The sequence below is a fragment of the Nyctibius grandis genome, chromosome 24 (genome assembly GCF_013368605.1).
Source record: "Nyctibius grandis isolate bNycGra1 chromosome 24, bNycGra1.pri, whole genome shotgun sequence".
NCBI classification, from domain to species: Eukaryota; Metazoa; Chordata; class Aves; order Nyctibiiformes; family Nyctibiidae; genus Nyctibius; species Nyctibius grandis.
In genome coordinates, this window is record NC_090681.1 from 2,003,849 (window position 1) to 2,023,731 (window position 19,883).

General features: G+C 67.4%; 1 protein-coding gene across 1 annotated transcript; it reads left to right on the forward strand.

Annotated features, from left to right (window-relative positions):
* The first annotated feature begins 803 nt into the window (after window positions 1-803).
* Window positions 804-17,263, forward strand: KCNQ4 (potassium voltage-gated channel subfamily Q member 4). The gene is made up of 15 exons (XM_068418080.1): window positions 804-1,051; window positions 8,843-8,933; window positions 9,593-9,719; window positions 9,854-10,029; window positions 10,104-10,229; window positions 10,295-10,432; window positions 10,596-10,691; window positions 10,940-11,028; window positions 12,242-12,397; window positions 13,385-13,429; window positions 15,099-15,316; window positions 15,428-15,530; window positions 15,824-15,955; window positions 16,150-16,285; window positions 16,411-17,263. The coding sequence occupies exons 1-15, from the start codon at window positions 804-806 to the stop codon at window positions 16,627-16,629; spliced, it is 2,100 nt and encodes a 699-aa protein (XP_068274181.1). The 3' UTR covers window positions 16,630-17,263.
* Window positions 17,264-19,883: the final 2,620 nt, after the last annotated feature.

The following is a 19,883-nucleotide window of genomic DNA, read 5'->3' on the forward strand; positions in this document are numbered from 1 at the left end:
TGGAAGAGCAAAAAGCTGTGGGTGTTGGCTGGGAAACACACTGGGAGCCCAGCTCAGAGCTGAGACCGCAGAGGATGGGGAGCCCCGGGAGCGAGGGAGCTGTGCCCGCGGCAGGACCCCGCAGGGAACGGGCTCTGGCGGGGCTCCCGGCCGGGGAGGGCGAGGACGAGGACCGGCCCTTCCCAGGCAACGTGAAGTCTCTCTGTCGGTGTTCGGTGTCCTCTCAGCCCCGGTGCCTCCAGCAATCCCCGGACCCAGAGCAAAGGAGGGGAAGGGGGGATGCCCCGGCCCGGGGCTCTCGCCGGCAGCTTGGGAAGCCCGTGCCGGGGCTGCTCCGTGCCTGGTGCCCGGGGACCGGCGATGCTCCGGGGACGCTCCCTCCGGGGATGCTCGGTACTGAGCGGTTCGGGACCCTCCCTCCCGGGATGCCCCGCGGAACACTCTGCCCGGTGCCGCGGGCAGCCCCCAGTCCCCAGGGACCTCGCGGGGAGGGGTCGCCCCAGCCGGGCCGGGGGTGCCAGCGGGGCAGCCAGCCGCGCCCTTGCCCCTGCGCCCCCCGGGGGCTGCTGCTGCCCCGGGCGTCCCCCCCTTCCCCGTCCCGGCGGAGCCCCGGGGGCGGGGGCCAGGTACGGCGGGGCGGGCCGGCCCCGGCGGGGGAGGGCCCGGCGGCGGCGGCGGGCAGCTAAAGGCAGGTGGCGGCGGGGAGCGGCCCCGGGCTGCTCGGGGGGGAGCAGCGGAGCGGGAGCGGGGGGTCCGGCGGGGCCATGCGGCGGGCGGCGGGGCCCTGAGCGGGGCCGTGCGCTATGGCCGGGGCGGCGGCGCTGACGGCGGTGCGCACCGAGGGCACGGGGCCGCCCGGCGGGACCCCCCCCGCCCCGCCGCCGCCGCCCCCCCTGCCCCGCCGCCGCCGGGGGCTGCTGGCGGGACCCCGGCCCGGGGCCGCCCCCCGCCCCGCCGGACCCCCGCGCTGCTGCCGCCGCCGCCTCCAGAACTGCCTCTACAACGTGCTGGAGCGGCCCCGCGGGTGGGCCTTCGTCTACCACGTCTTCATGTGAGTACCGGGAGGGTCATCCCGCAGCCCGGCGGCTGGTCCCGGGGGGTCCTGGGGCGGCGGGTCCCGGTGGGACGGCGCGGGGAGGGAGCGCGCTCGGGGCGAGGAGGAGCCGCGGCGCAGCCGTTCCACCGAGCGAGTCCCGGCACCGGGCACCGGCCCCTCGGGCTCCACCGGGGAAGTTTCTCCGCGGTGGGGGGGGACACGCACCGGCGGTGCCCGGTGCTGGGGCCGCTCCCGGGGCGCTGGGAGCCGCGGGCTGGGGGAGCTCCGGCACCGGCTGGACCGGGGGGCGAGCGGGGAGCGCGGCGGGGCTGAGCCCAGCGGCGGTGCGGGGAGGTGAGCGCGTCCCCGGGGATGGGACGTGGCCCCGGTGCGATGAGCCCCGTCCTGGTGGCACCTGCCCGGGTCACCGTCCCGCTCTGCCGCCGTCCCCTCGCTGTGTGTCCCGGGTGCCCGGGGCTGCGGCTGGGGGCTGCGAGCCCGTGGGGAGCCTCTAAGGCCGGACTCCCCTGATGGGGTGACAGGGCCGGTCCCCTTGGGTACCTGTGGCAGTGTCGGGGTGTAGCAGCAGTCCCAGCCCGGCGTCCCCGGAGCGGTGCCCAGGTGGGATGGGGGAAAGCAGGGAACCGGCGTTCGTGGCCCTGGGTAGAGGCTGCAAGCTGGCAGTGGCTGCTGTACCCCGAGAGCTGTGCCCGTTCTGGGGTTGCAGCTGCTGTCGATCCCCAGCACTAGAACATCCCTCTCCAGAGACGGAGCCAGCTCCGTGCTGGGGGTTTGTTCTGGCTGCCCTGGCTCAGGACCCTCCCTGTGCTCCACCTGCATGGCTGGGACACGGCTGGGACGCTGCTGCTCCCTACCCAGCTGGAGCCGTGGCGAAGGAGGTGTTTTCCCCCTCTGCTTCATGTGTGCTACGTGTGTGCTTGGCGTGTGCCAGGTGTGTGCGCCGTGCCCCCCAGCCTGGCTGGGCACAGCCCCTCTCTGAGAGCACCAGCCGAAAAACTGCCTCTCCCTCTGCTTTCAGGTGGTGCTGAGTCGTTAGCGGGGTGTGTGAGCTGGAGCTCGTTAAGAGGCAGGAAAGTGGGTCTTGCCGAAGTTAGCACATTGAGGTGGCAGGATGAATTTGTCACTGGGTAAGAGGGCACCTGAGCTCCCCGGGGAGCCGGCAGAGGAGCCCGGGGCCCATTTGTAACGCCTGCCGACACCTCCGCAGTGTGCCTCGGTGATAACACCTACGTTGCAAATGCTGCCCTCGAGAGAGCTTTTCCTGCTCTCATAACAAACCCTCCAGCTGAGGAGGGGGATCCGACTTTTTTGCGTAGATACTCGCTGGGCTCTGCAAGAGAGATGCCCCCGCTCGTCTCCCAGTGGAGACGCGTGTGCCTGAGCGTCCTCCACCACTTCTTCCTCCCGACCTGCGCGTGTTTTGCCCCAGAAACAACCACATTGGACTGAGCAGCTCCTCTTGCAGAGCCCACCAAGTGCCGGGTCCTTCCTCTGCCACCCTGTGCCCGGCTCCCAGCTCCCACCGCCTCTGGGACACGCGCTTTGCCCAGCGTGGGCAAGACATGCAGCGGGGCTGGTGGCCCAGCTTGGCAGGGAGAGCAGGGGTCTCGCAGGCTCGCTCGCCCAGGATGGAGCTGATGGGGAGTCGATAGCAGAAGCAAAACCTCTTCAGCGTTTAGTGGGACGGGGAGGGTTTGTGCTCACTTGCTCGCTTAGTTTTCTGGCTGAGGTGCGCTGTGGGGCAGCCCGTCCTGCCAGGGACCCCTGAAGCCTGGGGGCTGATGCTGCAGTGGGTGCAAGGTGTGGAGGGCTGTTTTGTGAGACCTTCCCTGACAAATGGTGCTCCTTTCTGGCTGCTCCAAAGTTGGGTTTGTTTTTTTTTTTTCTCCTTTTCTCTCCCGCAGCAGATGGGAGCTGCTGAGCTGTTGAAGTTCTCGGGAATGGTTTGTGTGCCTTGATAGCTGATGGAGGAAGGTGTTACCCCCACGTCAGGGGGGGCTGAGGCACGGGGGAGATGAAGCCCGTGGCCCAAGGTTGCCCAAGGTCGGGGCAGCGCTGGTCACAGGACCCGTCCTGGGTGACGCCTGTGCGCTGCCTCCCCCCGAGCCGCCTGGCTCCGAGACAGGGCTGAAAAACGCTAAAATGGAAACACCCGCTGTGGAGCGGTTCAGCGGCCGGGAGCACGCAGCAGGGCTGAGCTGGTACCGTTTATTGGACAAGTTCAAGTCTCTTTCCGTCGGCAAATTGATCCCAAATAGCTTCCCGTGCCCAGCGCCTGCTTGGGGCTGGGCTGGGGCCGCTCTCCACCTTGCAGGATGGTTTGGTGGCTGCACGGTCTCCGCAGCCCCCGAGCCGTGCTGGGTGCCTGCCCGCAGCCCTGCCCGACCGGCAGTGGGGCTTGGAGCCGCTGCCAGGGCTTCGCCGCCCTCTGAGCCCCCCGTGCTGGGCGTCCCTCGGGCTCCTGTGCTCCAGCCTTTGCAGGGAGGGGATGGTGTGGAAGCGGGTGCCCGTGGAGGTGTAAAGCCAGGGCTGAGGTGTGCGGTGCTGGCCAGCTGACCCCATTCCCTCTAACCCCGTGCTGACCGTGGCAGGGCCGTGGAGGCATGTGCTTGGGCTCAGCCGGCTCGCCAAGCTCTGCCTTGCCCTCTTGAAATGAGAGTTTCTAGCCCTGGAGCTTACAGAGCAAATCTGGGAGCGTGACCAGAGCGTTAACCTAAAGGCTTTACAGCCTGAAGGCAAATAAAAACTTCCCATTTCAATCTCCACGTCTTAAGCAAAGGGGAAGGCTGTTCCCATCCACAGCTCGTGCCGTTAGTTGTAGGTGGCTGTCGGTGACTGCCCAGAGCTGCTGCCCTTGGCAGGGGCCCCGCTGCCAGCCCAGCCCGGGGGCTGCCCCCCGAGGGGTCTCCTGGAGCTGCAACTGGGGAGGTTTCCAGTTCAAGCTGTTCCTCCCCATCTGCCAGCCCCCGCACAGGGCCAGTGGCTCTTGGTACCGCTGCCCCGATGGAAACCAGGGTCTGGGAGCTCGTATCGATGGTTATGAGACTGCTGGGTGCACCAACAGTCCTGCTCAGCACTTCTACATTTCCTGGGGGCACGCTTTGGTCAAGAACAGTTTGACCTGGAGCAAATTAGGGAAGACTGAGCGGGCAGCACCGATAACAACCCGCAGCCCCCTGCCTGGAACGCCGTCCCCGTGCCAGGCCAGCCCTGCTGTGGTTGGCAGCATCACACCTGGGTACTGCGGGGTTTATTTGCCTTGTGAAAGCATCACCCTGTGCCTGGGGCGAGGAGGAGCCCGGAGGGTGCCTGTCCCTCGGGCACATAGGGCAGCTGTCCCACGGGCCCCCAGCCTTGCGCTTGGTGCCGTTGTGGGGGGCAGAGGGGTGGCAGAGCCCCAGGGCAATCCCCAAGCCCGATGCTGGGTGCGGGCTCCCCTCAGCACGGGGCTGGCTGGGTGCTGTGGGAGATCCCTGCTGGCTCGGGGCAGCGGGAGGGTGGGGGTGCGATGGGTGCAGGGCAGCAGCTGGTGGGTTCCCCCCACGCACCAGCCAGCTCCTGGCCAGGGACCAGCCTGCTGACAGCCCGTCTGGCCCAGAGTTTCTCTGTGCTCAGATCCTGCTGCAGGCTGGGGCTGTGGTGGGCAGGCTGGGGCTGCAGCCCCCCGATGCCTCCCAGCCTGATGCAGTGTCACCAGGGCATAAAATTAAGCGATTTCAGTGCAATGTGAAACTGTGCATTGATTTTTCTTCTTTTTTTTTCTTTTTTTCTCCTATTCCCATCTTGCTGCTCCTCTCACATCTCCCAGCCTGGAGCTGGAGGTGCTGGTTTGGGTGCCTGGGGCTGGCTGGCCCCAATGGTGAGGATGGGGGGAGCCCCACTGCCGGGGGGTGCCCCCAGCCCCGATGCAGAGCTGATGGTCGCTCGCCCTGGAGAGGCTTCGGTTGTTTGTCTGTCCAAGCAGCCATCCCTGGGGTGAGGGTCGGAGTGGGGCTGAGCGAGTGCCCAGACCTGCCCCCTCTGCCTGTGGGGCTTCTGCCTCTGTGCAGTGAATTGGGGGGCTCAGCCTGTCTCGGCTTCTCGGGGCCACTCATGTCCCTGTGCCCCAAAGGTCCCCCGTCCCCTGCAGAGTCCCTGGGTGCTGGAGGGTGTGGACGGCCCTGACCCCTCTCCCGGGGGTGCAAGGCACATGAGGTGCGTCTGAAAACACCCTGGCTTTCTCTTCACCCCCCTGAAGCCAGCTCCTTGCCAGATGATTCAAGAGCAAAACCATCTCGGCTGCTCCGTGTGAGCGTCTTGGCACCGTCCGCGGGAGCCTTGTGACCGTGCTCCCCGTGGGAACCGCGGGGCCGGGGGGTGGTGGGTGACACGGGGGACATGTGGGGTGTGAGGGTGACGGATGGTGCCGTTCGCAGGCTTGGGCCCCCGCTCGCTGAAGCGCAAAGGTGTCGGGGCCGTCGGCTCCTGGGTGCTGTGGGATGTCATCTGGTGCTGCCACCCTGGGTGCTGCCACCCTGGGTGCTGCCGGGTCCCTGCCGTGGGGCTGCAGGAGGACTCCCAGCCCTGCTCGCAGACTGTGTCAGGGCACTGGGAACACCCCGTCCTGCCTTACCCCTGGTACCCCTGTGTCTGGGGGCGAGGGGGGCTCTGGGAGCAGCACCTCTCCTCTCCCGGCGCTGATAGCCGCATCAGGGCCAGGCTCTGGGGGTTGCAGGGCTGGCCGGGCACCCAGCTGGCTCCTGGCTCTGGGTGACTATGGAGAAGCAGTCGGTGCTTTGCTGCTTCTCCTCTCTGCGTGCGGGACGGACCCTGCCATGGTTACAGGCACAAACAGGGCTGCTACACCCCCAGTTATTTATATCCCCTGGAGCAGACGGGCCGCCTGCTCCACCTCTGCTGAAGGGCTGCTGGGGCGAGGGACGGGGGATTTATAAGACACGCTGTTTATACAGCTGCAGCCAGGGCTCGGGGAGCTGAACCTCGTGGGCTGGGGAGCCAAGAACCATCCCCAGCCCCACAGAGCTCTGGGCTCGGGTGGTTTTGGTCCAAACAGCCGTTTCCCGCGGCGGGACAGCCCAACCGGGCACCCCGCGCTGCCGCCCGGTGCCGTGGGACCTGGCAGTGCCACGATGGGGCCAGGCTTGGCCGGGGAAGGGAGCAGAGGCTGGTTGCTCGCCCGTCCCCTGGCTGAGCTGTTGATCCTACGGCGCGTGGTATTTTCCTTCCGCTGAGTTATCGCTGGGCTGTCGGCACGAGCCTCCCTGACGTGCCAGCGCCCCTGACTCGGGGCTTCCTCGCAGGGGGAGAGCGAAGTGGGGTCCCCACTGGGGCACGGGGGTGCCCAGCATCACCCCCCCTGCCCAGCCTGGACACCAGGTTCTGGCTGGGGCTGGGGGATGCAGCCTGGCCAGGCTGTGCCATCCCGCTGCACAGGCTCGGAGCATCCTGGTCTGTTGGCACCAGGGTGCCATGGCACAGCTTCACCCAGGCTGTACCAGGGTGCAGCCTGCTTGCCCAGGGGTGTTTGGGCAGGCACTGGGTGCTGGCTGGTGGCCCCTTGCCCAGCGCTGCTCCTCGCTGGCCAGGGCCAACCTGGCCCCGCTTCCCCTGAGCTCAGCAGCTTTCCCGGCTCACCCGTTCCTCCGCCGGCACCGCGCTGCCGGGGTGGGCAGGAGCATATGGCAGCGGCCGCTCTAATGAAGATTAATGTGAGGAGATTCGCCTGCTCCAACCCGGCCCCCCACCAGGTTTTAATTACTGCTTCGGGGAGGAGCGTTCCCGCGGACAGGCTTTGCTCCTGCAGAGGTGAGAGCGGCCGGAGGGGTCCCGTCCCTGCGCCCAGGCTGAGGTGGGCAGGTGATGGTGAGAGCCCCTCGGGGAGGGGGCTGGCGATGGAAGGTTTATTGGGGAGAGCTGATGCACCAGCTCAGCACCAACAGCATCTGCTGCCTCTGGTGCAGGGGTGTCGGGAGGCAGCGAGGCTCCTGCCCCATCCCCGCTCTCCCTGGCAGCACTCCTTGGGGTTTTTTTTGCCCCTCTTGGTGGGTGGGAAGAGCAGTGACTTGGGGAGGGGGAGCCTGGCACAGCCGGCCAGGGGGCACAGCCGGTTCCTGGCTCGCTGCGCTGCCTTCAGGCATCTGACCCTTCCCCTAAGCCGCTTAGTGCTGCCGGCAGCGGGGCCGGCGCGGCCGCCCAGGCTTTGCCAGTTAATTCCTAGCAGGTGATGTGTTCCCAGAAAGTTTCTTTCCCAGCCAGCGCCGTGGGGCCTCACATGCCCGTACCCTTCACCAGCTCCCGTGGGGTGCTGGGGGGGAGGCGTCCCCACCCCGGGGGTGCCGGTGCCCATCACAGCTTTACCGTGGTCGCAGGGACGGGTGACCAGCAGGGCTGTGGCTCGCTGCGAAGGCACCGTGACTCGCTGCTGCTCGGGGCAGGGCCACCCATGGGAGCAGCGTGTGCCCAGGCACCAGAGACCCCCCCCACTCCCCATCCAGGGCGAGAGGCACAAATCTTTGCAGGCTGGGAGATTTCTGCAGTCTCCTCCGCTTTGTGCTCCGCTGCCCGTGTAATTGCCGGCTAAATCCTGATTGTATAATCTTTATTGCTGATGATGCACAAAGCAGAAAGGCTCTGCCCTGCGCTGCTCGGCCTGGGCTGCTTGTGCTCCTCAGACCAAGGCCGGTGCCCCCTGCCCGGTGCCTGTCGGTGCCGTCAGCTGCCAGAGGAGTTAACGAAAGGGACTCAATTAATAATTCAGAGGGAGAAGGAGCTGGTTCCAGCCTTCTGCTTCGCAGCTGGGGAGTGCCTGGGAGAGGAGCATCATCCCCCGCAGCGAGGGCAGGGTGCTGTCGGGGCTGTGGCACCCCTGTCCCCGGCAGCTGGCACGTGGTGTGTCGCTCCAGCTCTCCCGTCTCCGTGCTCCACGTCCAGCCCTTCTCCCGCTCCCTGCGGTTTCTCTTCCCTTGGTCCCATCTCCAGTTTCCCCTCGTGGGGGTCTCGGGGAAGGGGACCTGCCTGTCCCCCTCAGGCTGGGTTTGGAGCAGGGTGCTGGCGCTGGGGCAGGCACACAGGTCGGATTCAGTTTCACCCCTCGGCCCCCCCGGTTTGGCCCTAAAGCTCCGTGTCAGCAGCAAGAGGAGACAGGAAAATGCTCCCGAGCGGGTGTCGGGCAGCACCTCCCCGGGCCGAGCCCCCCGCGCTCTCTGGAGCATCACTGGTGGGTCCCGTGGGCATTGCTCACCGTGGGGACACGGTGCTGGAGGGGGGGGCGAGGTGGGTGCCCACCAGCTCGGGGACAGGGTGCCAGGGCCACCTCGCACTGATGGCCTCAGCCCGGAGCCCCCCGCGCCCGCACGGTGCCAGCCCCCGCAGAGCGGTGGCCCTTTGCGTGCCATCACGTGGGCCGGTGGCACAAGCCCTTCACTTTCCATTTTTAGAATCGCTGGATCAGGGGAAAAAAAAAAAATGTATTTTTGGAGTTTCATTTGCTTCAGCTTCAGAGTCTTATTCTTTTTTTTTTTCCCCTCCTTATTTTAAATGGGCCAAAGCCCCTTGTGTCCTAACCCAGCTCCCGGGGACAAACAGCCCCAGAGGAGCTGCTGTTAATCCTTCCCCTGGGTCGGCTGTTCGCAGGTGGCCCCCGTGTCCCTGGCAGGTCCCCATGGTGGCAGTGATGGTGGGGACCATCGAGGGACAAACTGTGTCCCCGGTGGCTCAGCCACAGCCGTGGGGGTCTTGGCTAGGGGGGCCGGCCCCGATACCTGTGCCAACACACTCTCGTTCCAGATTCCTCCTCGTCTTCAGCTGCCTGGTGCTGTCGGTCTTCTCCACCATCCAGGAGCACCAGAAGTTCGCCAACGAGTGTCTCTTCATCCTGGTAAGCAGGGAGCAGGGCTGTCCCTCGGACTCCCCCTCCCCACATTACACCCTAAGAGGCTCAGACAAGATCGTGGACAAAACCCCTCTGACCCCTTCCCCAGCCCCAATGTCCCTATTGATCGTCTGTGTTAACCACGGCGCCTCTCCGGCACGTTGGGGTGTCCCCGTGGCTCGGGGTGGCCCGTCACCGCGGCCGGACCTCTGCGGTGCGGAGAGGCGTAAACCGCTGGAACAGGCAGGGCAGGAGGGGCTAAAAAAGGCAACTTTCCCCCAAACTGTCAGAAACGGCTGACGCTGGAGTTCTGCCGAGTGATGGAGACTAAATTGGGAAGGTCCTTGTGACTTTCCCGCGAGTAAGCAGAACGGGGGCTTGTTTGTGCGGGAGGGAGGAGGACAATGCTGACGGCGGAGGAAAAGGACCCAGCTCGGGGCGAGCTTGGCACAGGTAGGAGAGCCAGGCTGCCCGCACAGGCTCCACGGCTGCGGCCCTGTCTCGCTGCCCTGGTTCCCCTGGGATGGCTCCAGGGGGGGTGGCCTTGCGGGGACACCCCGCACTGTCCTCAGCACCAACATTTCATTTTGCCCACCCAGCCGAGTACCCCACGCCGTCCTGCCCCTGCCCTCCCCACCTCACCCCCTCTTTATCCCCCCTGGCAGGAGTTCGTCATGATCGTGGTGTTCGGCATGGAGTACATCGTCCGCGTCTGGGCGGCCGGCTGCTGCTGCCGCTACCGGGGCTGGCGGGGACGCCTCCGCTTCGCCAGGAAACCCTTCTGCGTGATAGGTACCGGGGGGAGCACGGGGGCTTGGGCACCTGCGGTGTCACCCACGCCTGCGGTGTCACCGATGCCTGTGGCATCACCCACGCCGCGGGTGTTCGAGGAAAGCCCACGCCCTCAGACCCTCTCCGTCCCCTAGATTTCATCGTCTTCATCGCCTCGGTGGCCGTCATCGCCGCGGGCACCCAGGGCAACATCTTCGCCACGTCGGCGCTGCGCAGCATGCGCTTCCTGCAGATCCTGCGCATGGTGCGCATGGACCGCCGCGGCGGCACCTGGAAGCTGCTCGGCTCCGTCGTCTACGCCCACAGCAAGGTGAGGGTGCGGGGTCCCCGGCACGGCCCCCACCCACCCCCTGAGCCCCTCTCATCCCCCACCTGCCCCGGCAGGAGCTCATCACCGCCTGGTACATCGGCTTCCTGGTGCTCATCTTCGCCTCCTTCCTGGTGTACCTGGCTGAGAAGGATGCCAACGGCCAGTTCGCCACCTACGCCGACTCCCTGTGGTGGGGCACGGTAAGCTCGGCCGCCCGCGGCCCCCCAGCCCCGGGAGGGGACGAGGAGGGGGGAGCTCCCTCCAGGCCTCCCCCTGCTCTGCCCCCGGGCAGGTCACCCTCACCACCATCGGCTACGGGGACAAGACGCCGCAGACGTGGCTGGGACGGATGCTGGCGGCCGCCTTCGCCCTGCTCGGCATCTCCTTCTTCGCGCTGCCCGCCGTGAGTAGGGCCGGGGCGAAGGGCCCTGCGCCTCCTGCCCCGCGGAAATCGGGGAGAAAGGGGCCAAATCCACCCCCGTGGCGGGTGGGAGGGTGCCCGGCTCTCCTGACTGGCGGTGGCGACGTGGCCGGCACCCGCGGACCCCGTCCCCTCCTGTCCCCAGGGGATCCTGGGCTCCGGCTTCGCCCTCAAGGTGCAGGAGCAGCATCGGCAGAAGCACTTTGAGAAGAGACGGACGCCGGCGGCCAACCTCATCCAGGTAGCACAGGGCTGGCGTGGCCTTGCCCCGTCCCTCCTGGGGATGCTCCACCGTGTCCCCCCCCCGGCTCTGCCTGTCCCTGCGTGCTGCAGGCAGGACCCAAACGCCCGACCCCACATCCAGCAGCTGGCTCCTTTAGGCCACACTCTGCCCATGGTGGCCACAGGGGATGGAGGGGGTTGGCATGGGGGGGGGTCTCACCTCCAGACCCCGCAGGGGGTGATCCCGATCCTTTTGCTTCCCTCTAGGCTGCCTGGCGCCTGTACTCCACGGACGTCAGCCGGGCATACCTGACAGCTACCTGGTGTTACTACGACAGCCTCCTGCCCGCCCTCAGGTAGGCAGGGTGCGGGCAGGGGCTGCTGGGCTCCCGGGGGGGTCCCAGGCTGACGAACAACCTGGGCAACCTCTGCCACGAGGGGCCACGTGGAGCCGCCGAGGGCTCGGTGGGGCCGAGCAGCCCGGACGCCTCGCTCAGCCCCGGGATGCCGGAGCCCCAGCGCAGCAACAGCCTCCTCCACCCTTGCCATCCCACAGCACCCATCCCACCCTGTCCCCCCTCGCCCCATCCATTGCCTTCCTCCAGCACCGCCGCGGGGAGGAGGATGGTGCCACCATCCGCGGAGACATCGTGCTGGGCGATGGAGCTGCTGGCTCCGAGCGTGGCATCAGAGCGGATGGAGCCGGGGGGGGTCCAGCGGGGACCCCCGTGCCCCGTCCCTGCAGCTCTCCCCTCCCGTGGCCCCGGGGATGTTGTCACCATGGGTGCATCGCAGACTCTCCACAGCTTTCCCGGATCCCGCTGTGTCCCCATCACACCGAGCACCCCAGGGTTTGCCGTGCAGTCCCTGGGCACGCAGTGGTCGGAGCCCAGGGCTGGCAGCACGGCGTGCCACCGCCCTGCGTCCTGCCTGCGCCTCCTGTCCCTACTCTGGCCATGTGTCCCTTTGTGGTGACACGTTCCTTGTGCTGTTTCACTCTATTTTTCCAAAGACAGGGCTCTTAACAGCCGCAGCACCGAGTCCCTCTGGCCCCCGACAGAGAAGCTCCGGCTTCCCGTGCATTGGTGCCGGGGATCACGGGGAGCTCCGCCAGCCCCTCCTGCTCTGCCAGGAGCCGTTCCTCCTGCAGCGGGGCGTTGGGATGGGGCCAGGCTCCATCCCTGCCCGGGCTGAGCTTTCCCCTCCTGGCTGCTCCAGATCAGACGGTGGCAGGTCCCCCCTGTCCCCACCCCGTGGCAGGGCTGGTTGTCCTGTCTGTCCCCTGCCTGACCCATTGCTCTCAGCACGGTCCAACCCCTCTGCAGGTGGCCAGATTCTGGGGGACCCCTCCCCAGCACCCACCATCACCCCCAGGTGCTGCCTCAGCCTGGCAGTGCCAGCCGGAGCTGTTAAGAAACTGTCTTTGGAAAGAAAGTGCTGGATTTTGGTCCGTGTTTTGCTTTGGTTCGCGCAGGGGAGGACCCGGCTCTGCTCAGCCTTGGTTTGCTCATCTCGTTTGCTTTGGAAAGTTTTAATTTCTCCCGTGTTTTTATTTAACCCCAACCTCAGAGAGCTGGTCCTAATGTTTGAGCATTTGCACCGAGTCCGCAACGGAGGATTTAGGAATTCAGAGGCGAAAAAGTGGCCCGATGGAGCCCCACCGCCTTATCACCCCTTCACCCCTGGCCAGAAAAGCATCAGCCCTGCCGCTTGCTCAGGGGAAAGGTAGGAGGGTGCAGCCCCACGGCCCCACGTTCTCCCTCCTCTCTGCCCTCTCTGCTCTCTGTGTCTGCCTGCGATGCCGCCGCGGTGCCCGTCACCGCCAGCCCGGACCCCAGAGCAGCAGCCCCCGGCCCAGCGCCGTGCCGGGGCACCCATCCCGCTCCAGCTCCCGAGGGGGCACGTTGGGTCCCTGCGGATGGACTCTGGGCTGTTGGACCATCGTGGAGCCTCTTGCAACGTTCAGCTCCACCTCGCTGCCCTTCTTGATGTGGCCGCAGCACCGGGACCTTGCACGGGGTGACCAAGCGTGGCTGCGAACAGCCCCACAAAGGCCAGCACCCCATTCCTGCAGTCCCAGACGGGCTCCCCGTGCCCACAGCAGTGGTGCCGAGCTGCCCCGGTGCCAAGGAGAAGACAAGAGTGTTCAGGGCTGCCCTGCTGCTGGTGGCAGCTGCTCTGCACAGTGTCCCTGGTCCCCTCTGACTGAGGAGCATCCTGGAGACCCCAGTGTGCCACCCAGGACATGGGCATGGCACGGGAACCTGGGCCAGCGTCAGGGTTAGGAGGGGAGAGGCAGCGCTGCCCCTCCCTGGCACCGTGCCTCAGTTTCCCCTGCGATGCTGGAGGTCTGGCGCAGCGTGGGGATGTGCCGAGCCGTGGGGCTGCGGCCGCCCCGCTGCGGGTGTGGGGCCGGGGGGGACCCGCTCCCCCCGCGGGCCCCGAGGTGAGTATGGGCTGGGGGGGCTGCTCCCTGCGGCAGCGCCAGCCTGGGCTTGGTTTCGTGGTGCCCAGCCGGGAGCTGGCAGGGGAGGGACTGCAGCCCCCCAACCGTCCCACGGGGGGCCCGAGCCTCCCCCCACCTCCTCCACGAGCATCACCTCTCATAACATCTCATCTTCTCTCTCTCCTCCCCTCTCCTGCTCACCCTCCTCCTCCCCATCCCTCCCACCTCCCCCCAAACCTCCTGTGCCCCCCATTCACCCCCCCAAGCTGGAAGGAGGAGGACGTGCAGCCCCACAAGTGCTTACGCCTCAGGTAACGTTCGCCCCGGCAGCGGGCGGGGGCCGGGGGTCCGCAGACCCCAGCGCTGTTTGCAGGGTCACCACCGTGTGCCGTCACCGTGGCAGAGCTCCTCCGCCGGGAAACGGGACTTTCTGGGGCAGGGGCTGGTGTTTATGCAGGACCTACACAAACTTTACTCGTGCCTCTTGCCTCCGCAGCAGAGCTGGGCACCGTGGCTGGGTCCGGTGCAGCGGGAGCTGCTCACCGGCGGCGGGCAGGGACCCGGGGGTCGGGGACGCGGTGGCCCGGGGTGCTCCGCTCCCACCCAGCCACGGGCTAACTCTCGTTTTTCTCCTGTGTCTCTGCCCTGACCCTCCAGCCCCATCGTTAGTGGTAAGAGGAGGCTCTTGCGGACATGGGGCACGTGGAGACGGAGGTACTGCGTCCCGGTGGCCGCGCAGGGCCGGGGTGCACTGGGGTGCATGGTGCTCCGTGCCAGGCTGGCTGCGGGGCAAAGGGGGTCAGGGCGGCGAGGCAGAAGGGGCAGAGGCTGAAGGGTGTCCCCTCGCAGGGCAAGGGTGTCTGTGCATGGCCTGGGCTGAGCTGGCTGTCCCCACTGGCTCCCACAGCTGGCCCTGCCTCAGTTTCCCCTTCTGTGCAGCAGGGATGAGCCCGCTCTGCTGGCCGTGCTGGGCTTGGCAAGTCCGACAGCAGCAAACGGAGGGACTTGGGCAAACCCCATCCCACGTGTGTCCTGCAGCCTGGCACCCTGGGTCACAGCCGTTGCCATATGGTAGCACCGCGTGCCACCGGCTGCGGGGGCTTGTGGCAGCCCTGCCTGCCCCCAGCTCGCCAGCAACCTGCCTGGGGCTGGGCTGTGAGCCCAGCACCCTGCCTGTACCCCTGCCTGTACCCCTGCCTGTACCCCTGCCTGTACCCCTGCCTGTAGCCCTGCCTTGCCCAGGGAACCCAGGAGGCTCCCCCAGCGCCGGGGTTTCGTGGAGCCTGTGGTGCAGGGGGTGTAGGGTTTGCTCCGCATCCTCCGTGGCTTTGGCTTTGCTCGTGGGGCTGTGCATGTGCTTGGCCCACGCGTGTCCCGGGGGGTGCTTGTGGTCCCGCATCACGCTGAAGGCAGCACTGGGTGGTGTTTTTGTGTAGGTCCTACATAAACGATGCCTGTTGTTTCCCCATCCCAACCCAGCGGAGCTGCTGGTTGCAGGAGCAGAGCTCGTGTTAGGGCAGGAGGGGGGCTGCTCCGCTGCGTTATGTGGAGGAGGAGGAGGAGGATGAAGGGGCCTGTCCCGGTGCCCCAGGATGCCCCATGCCAGCGGGGACAGGGCAGAAGCAGGGCTGCTCACTGTGCGGCCAGAGCTGGTTGCTTTGCCAGCGGCTCTGCTCCACCCCACCGCCGTCTCTCCCCATTCTTCCCATCTCTCTCCTCCTTTCTCTGCTCTCTGGGGGAAAAAATGGTGTTTGAAGGAGTAACCCCGGAGCTGCTCCTGCACGGGCGTGTGGTGCCACCTGGCCTGGCTCGTGTGCCCATCATGTGCCAGGGGCTCCCTGTGAGCTCAGCACGGCCACCCCCGTCCTCACCCCACTACAGTGGGCATCACGTGTGCCCGCAGCAGGACCCCCTCCCCTCCCCATCCCCGTCCCCCCCGGTGCCGCTCGCCCCTGATGCCCACCCCGCTCTCCCGTGCAGCAACAAGATGGGCATCAAGGAGCGCATCCGGCTGAGCAGCTCGCAGCGGCCGGGCAGCCGGGGCAGGCAGCCCCTGGGGCCCCCCCTGCACCGCTCCCCCAGCACCGAGGAGCTCCCCGAGGCCGCCAGCCCCACCAAGGTGCAGAAGAGCTGGAGCTTCAACGACCGGACCCGCTTCCGCGCCTCCCTGAGGCTCAAGCCACGGACGCCGGTCGAGGGTAAGCCCTGGGGACTGGTGGGGTCACACTGGGGGGTGACATTGGGGGGCATTTTGGGGGCACAGGGACAGCCCTTGGTCTTTTCTGCCCACCCGCTCTTGGCACCCACAGCCGACTGCCCGCCGGAGGACAGCAGCGAGGAGAAGGGCTCCCACTGCGACCTGACCTTCGAGGACATCATGCCAGCGGTGAAGACCCTCATCCGGGCTGTCAGGTGAGACCGTCCCCTCCCACGTCCCCCAGGGTACCTGCTGCTGTCCCAGCTCCCCCGCAGCTCTCTGCCCCGGGGGACGAGCAGACGTGACCGGAGAGCCCCAGTCCCTCATCCAGCCCAGGGTGGTGGCCAAGCTGGGCAGGGAGCAGGGATGGCTCCTGGCTCAGCCCCCCATGGGGACAGTGATCAGGACCTCAGTGCTTTGCATGCACCCACCTTGCCCCGCTGGTGCCCACCCCTGGGCACCCCCAGTCCTCCCCAGTGCCCTGCAGCCAGCCCGCGTGTCCCTACAGGATCCTGAAGTTCCTGGTGGCCAAGAGGAAGTTCAAGGAGACCTTGCGTCCCTACGACGTCAAGGATGTCATCGAGCAGTACTCGGCCGGCCACCTGGACATGCTGGGCAGGATCAAGAGCCTGCAGACGCGGTAAGTTGCCCCGAAGGCAGCGGGGGGGCTCTGGGCTCCCTTGGGTCTCCCACCAGTAGCCATGCCCTCGGGGAGTGGTGCTGGCCCATCGCGACTGGTGGGACATGTCCCAGGAGCCTGTGACCATCCTTTATGGTCCCACATGTTCTCTGAGAGTGACGGAGCGTGTCCCCTCCCTTCCTGCTGGCCACCAGCGTGGACCAGATCGTGGGCAGGGTGGCCCTGGCCGCAGACAAGAAGACGCGGGAGAAGGGGGAGAAGCCGGCGCTGGAGACGGAGCTGGTGGACGAGCTGAGCATGATGGGGCGCGTGGTCAAAGTGGAGAGGCAGGTCAGGAGGGGACGGCCACGGGGGAGCTTGTCACCGTCCCTTCGGTGCCTGCAGGATGGGGGAGCTGGGACCATGGGGTCCCCTGGCTGCGGGGAGGGTCCCGCTCAGCCCTGCCCGCCCCGCAGGTACAGTCCATCGAGCACAAGCTGGACCTGCTGCTCGGGCTCTACTCCCAGTGCCTGCGCAAGGGCTCCACCAACTCCTTCAGCCTGGCCGCCGTGCAGGTGCCCCCCGGCGAGCCCGACATCACCTCCGACTACCACAGCCCCGTGGACCACGAGGACATCTCGGTCTCTGCCCAGACCCTCAACATCTCCAGGTCTGCCAGCACCAACCTGGACTGAGCGGGGCGGCAGCGGGACCGATCCTGCTGGCACACAGCCCCTGGGATGGGGTGCTGGGAGCCACGGGGCATCGCCCAGCCACGTCTAGCCAAGGCCCTCGCCGTGTTACTTGAATCAAGTCTTCCTCTGTGGGGGCACGGCTGCAGCTGGGGATGCTCTGGGGCCGGGGTGGCAGCTCGTGGCACCGTGGCACAGCCAGACCACGCTCCTGGGATGCTCCTGCCCTTCCTGGCCCCCAGCTCCTGGGGCCTTGAGTGCTCCCTGGCCAGGGTGGGGATGCTCCAGGCTGGCCCCGTCCCCTGGGGTTTGGCTCATACCCGCAGCCCCAGCCCTCAGGACATGTCCCGGTCCTCCAGGGCCACCACCAGCTATGCAAGGCTCCGTCCCCCTCCTGCTGCTGGCGCCGAGCAGGGGCGTTGGGCACAACCCAGCGTGGTTATACCTGCATTGTGCCAGGTCAGGGCAGCGGCGGGGACCCCCCCGGGTGGGGGAGCAGGGGTCTGTCCCCCCTTTCCCTGCTCTGCCGGGGTCGTTGCCCTGCTCGCAGGGCTGCAGCTGCACCTCTAGACGCACAGCAGAGCCTTCTGCCTGCCCATGCATGCTCCCAGGGCAACGTATATCTATAGGAGCAAGAGAGAGATATATTTATGCAATAATGTCTTAATATGCAACACCCCCGGGCAGAGCAGCCCGTGGGGCCATAGGCAATAAGGAATCGCCCCTCCCAGCACACAGGGCTGGATCCTGCTGCCCGTGGGGGCTCGGGGCTGGGTGACAACCCTCCGCCCAAGGGTGGCCATGGGGCTGTGGTGGGATGCAGGTGATGGGGACAGTGGTCCCCAAGGAGCATCCCTCCCTCTCGTGTCCCAGCCCTGCTCTTGCTTAGAGGGCTCCTTCCCTGCCGTGTCCCGCGGTGCTCGGTTTGTCCCTCCCCATGTCCCCGTCCCCTCCGTGGCCCGGGGAGCACGGGCCGGGCCTGGGGGGTGACTGCCTGGTGGGGACAGGGTGGTGTCGGCCGTGCCTCCTTGCATGCCGCTCGGGGCAGAGCCGCGGCAGCTCCTGGGCTGGTGGTTTCCAGTCCTGCAGCGCTGGGCTGAGCCAGGCTGGAAGCGATCGTGGTAGTGCCAAAGTCTGCTGGACTGGGGGTCCCGAGGGGTCTCGGTGTCCTGTGGGGCAGTGGGATTTCCCCCCCTGCTCCCCAAGCCCCCCTGTGCCTCTGCTCCGGGCAGCCGGGACCCCCAACCCTGCTCGTTTTTCTTGCCTCGTTAGTGCATGTGGCCAGCACGGGCCGTGCCAGAGCCGCTCGCAGCCTCCCCCCTGCTCCTGCACCACCCCTTGCCCCGGGGGTGCCCGTGCCCCCGGCGGGGCCGTGGGGACACGAGGGGCGGGGGGGTGCCGTGGGTGGGCAGGCGGTGGGTCGGTGCCGTGGGTGCATGCGAGAGCTTTGCCCGCAGCCGCACGCAGGAGCTCGCCCGTGGGACCCTCGCCGGGGCTGGCAGGTCCCCGCAGAGCTCCCCAGCCAGCGGTAGTTACCTCACTTGATTAACTTATTAACTTATTTGTTTCATTAAAACGTGGAGCTGAGGCCGCCTTCTGCCTGTCTCTCTCCCAGCTCTCCCGAGAGGTGGCACTCCAGCCCTGCCGCCGAGCACCTCCCTGTCCCCCCCCAGGCTACCCTCAGGCCATAGTACCCCCCCCAGTATGGGAGCAGGGTCCTGGCCCTGGCTCCGTCCCCTTCCCCAGCTCCACGGTGCCCTGTGCTGGGGGGCTGCAGGCCTGATGCCGCTGCAGAGGGGCCCATGCCCTGCGTCTGGAGCCTGGGGCTGGCAGGGGGGGGTCACTGCCCCAGGAAGGGCTGTGCCCCAGCTGCCTCTTCCGAAGTGTCACGGTGTGTCCCCAAGTGGGGATGACGCGGCGGTGGCCCCAGGCCCGTCCCAGGGAAGGAGCAGATGTGAGCCGCCTTCACCAGGAGACCCCAACCCCTCGAGGGACGCAAACCCTTCACCCCAGCGCCGTGTGCCAGCACCCCACAGGGATGATGTGTCCCCCAGCCTGCCAGTGTCGGGGGGCCGGGGGTGGCCCCTTTCCACGCCTCCCTGCCCCAGCCCGGCCTGGGGAGGAAGCCGGGGCTCGCCGCAGGTCGCTCCCTGCCTTTCCTGGCTGCCTCTTGCCAACAAACCCATTCCTGGCTCGTCCCGGAGCGCTGGGCTGGGCCGAGCGCTGCGGGGGCCAGCACCTCCCTGCCCCCAGAGCTCGGGGGTCTCGGGGTGACTCCGGTCCCGCGGGGCCGGCAGCACTGTGCAGCGGGTGCAGCTTGGCAGAGCCCGTGCGTGTCCCGGGGGGCATCCAGGAAGGACCCACCTGGGTCTGGGCTCGTTGCACGGCTCCGTGCAGTGGGGCCCAGGGGCGCTGGGACCTTCTCCCTCCCCCAGTGCAGCCGCAGGTGGTGGCAGCGAGGGCAGGGCGGGCATCGTGCCAGCCGGCGGCACTCGGCTCTGCTTCCCGTGCCCACGTGGGCCCAAGGTGCCCGGGCAGGACTTTGTCCGCTTCCACCTTGGCTCCCCCACGTGTGCCAGAGGCTGCCGCTCCCCGGAGCGGGGACAGGCCTGGCCGGCGGGGACACGCAGGAGGGGAAACGCCAGCATCAGGGGGACGCAGCGAGCCGTGACCCCGCAGTGCCGGCTCGCCGCGTCCCGCCGAGAGCGACTCTTGGCACGGCCGCAGGAACACGCTCCCGCCTCCACACGCGAGCCCTTATCGGCCGGGGGGGGCCGGGGGCTGCAACGGGAACGGGAAGGGGCCAGCTCCGCCGGCAGCGCCCTGCGGCATCCTGAGCTGCTGCCAGGAGCGCAGGGAGCAGAAGCTGGAGGTGTCCTTTGCACCAGTGGCTTTGCTTTGTCCTCTGAGGGTCTTGGGGAATTCGTGACTCACGCTGGATTCCTGTCAGCCCCGTCATGGCGAGAGTACAAGTCCGTGTGATTGGAGACAGTCGGACTCTGGGCCGGACCCAGTTCCTTCCTGCGGCGCCCAGCAGCCCTCCGGCTCCGCGAGCTCTGCCCAAGGCCGCGCTGGCAGGAAAAGGCCCTTCCGAGGGCGCTGGCTGAGCAGCCGGGCGGGGGTCTTGCAGGACCCTCTTTTGGGCACCCAGAGGTTCCAGGGAGCAGGAGCAGGGTGCCCAGCGGGATGCGGTGCTCCCCACGTACAGGCACCGGGGTGCAAGCACACCCTCGCTGGCCGCAGCGTCCTCCCCGTGG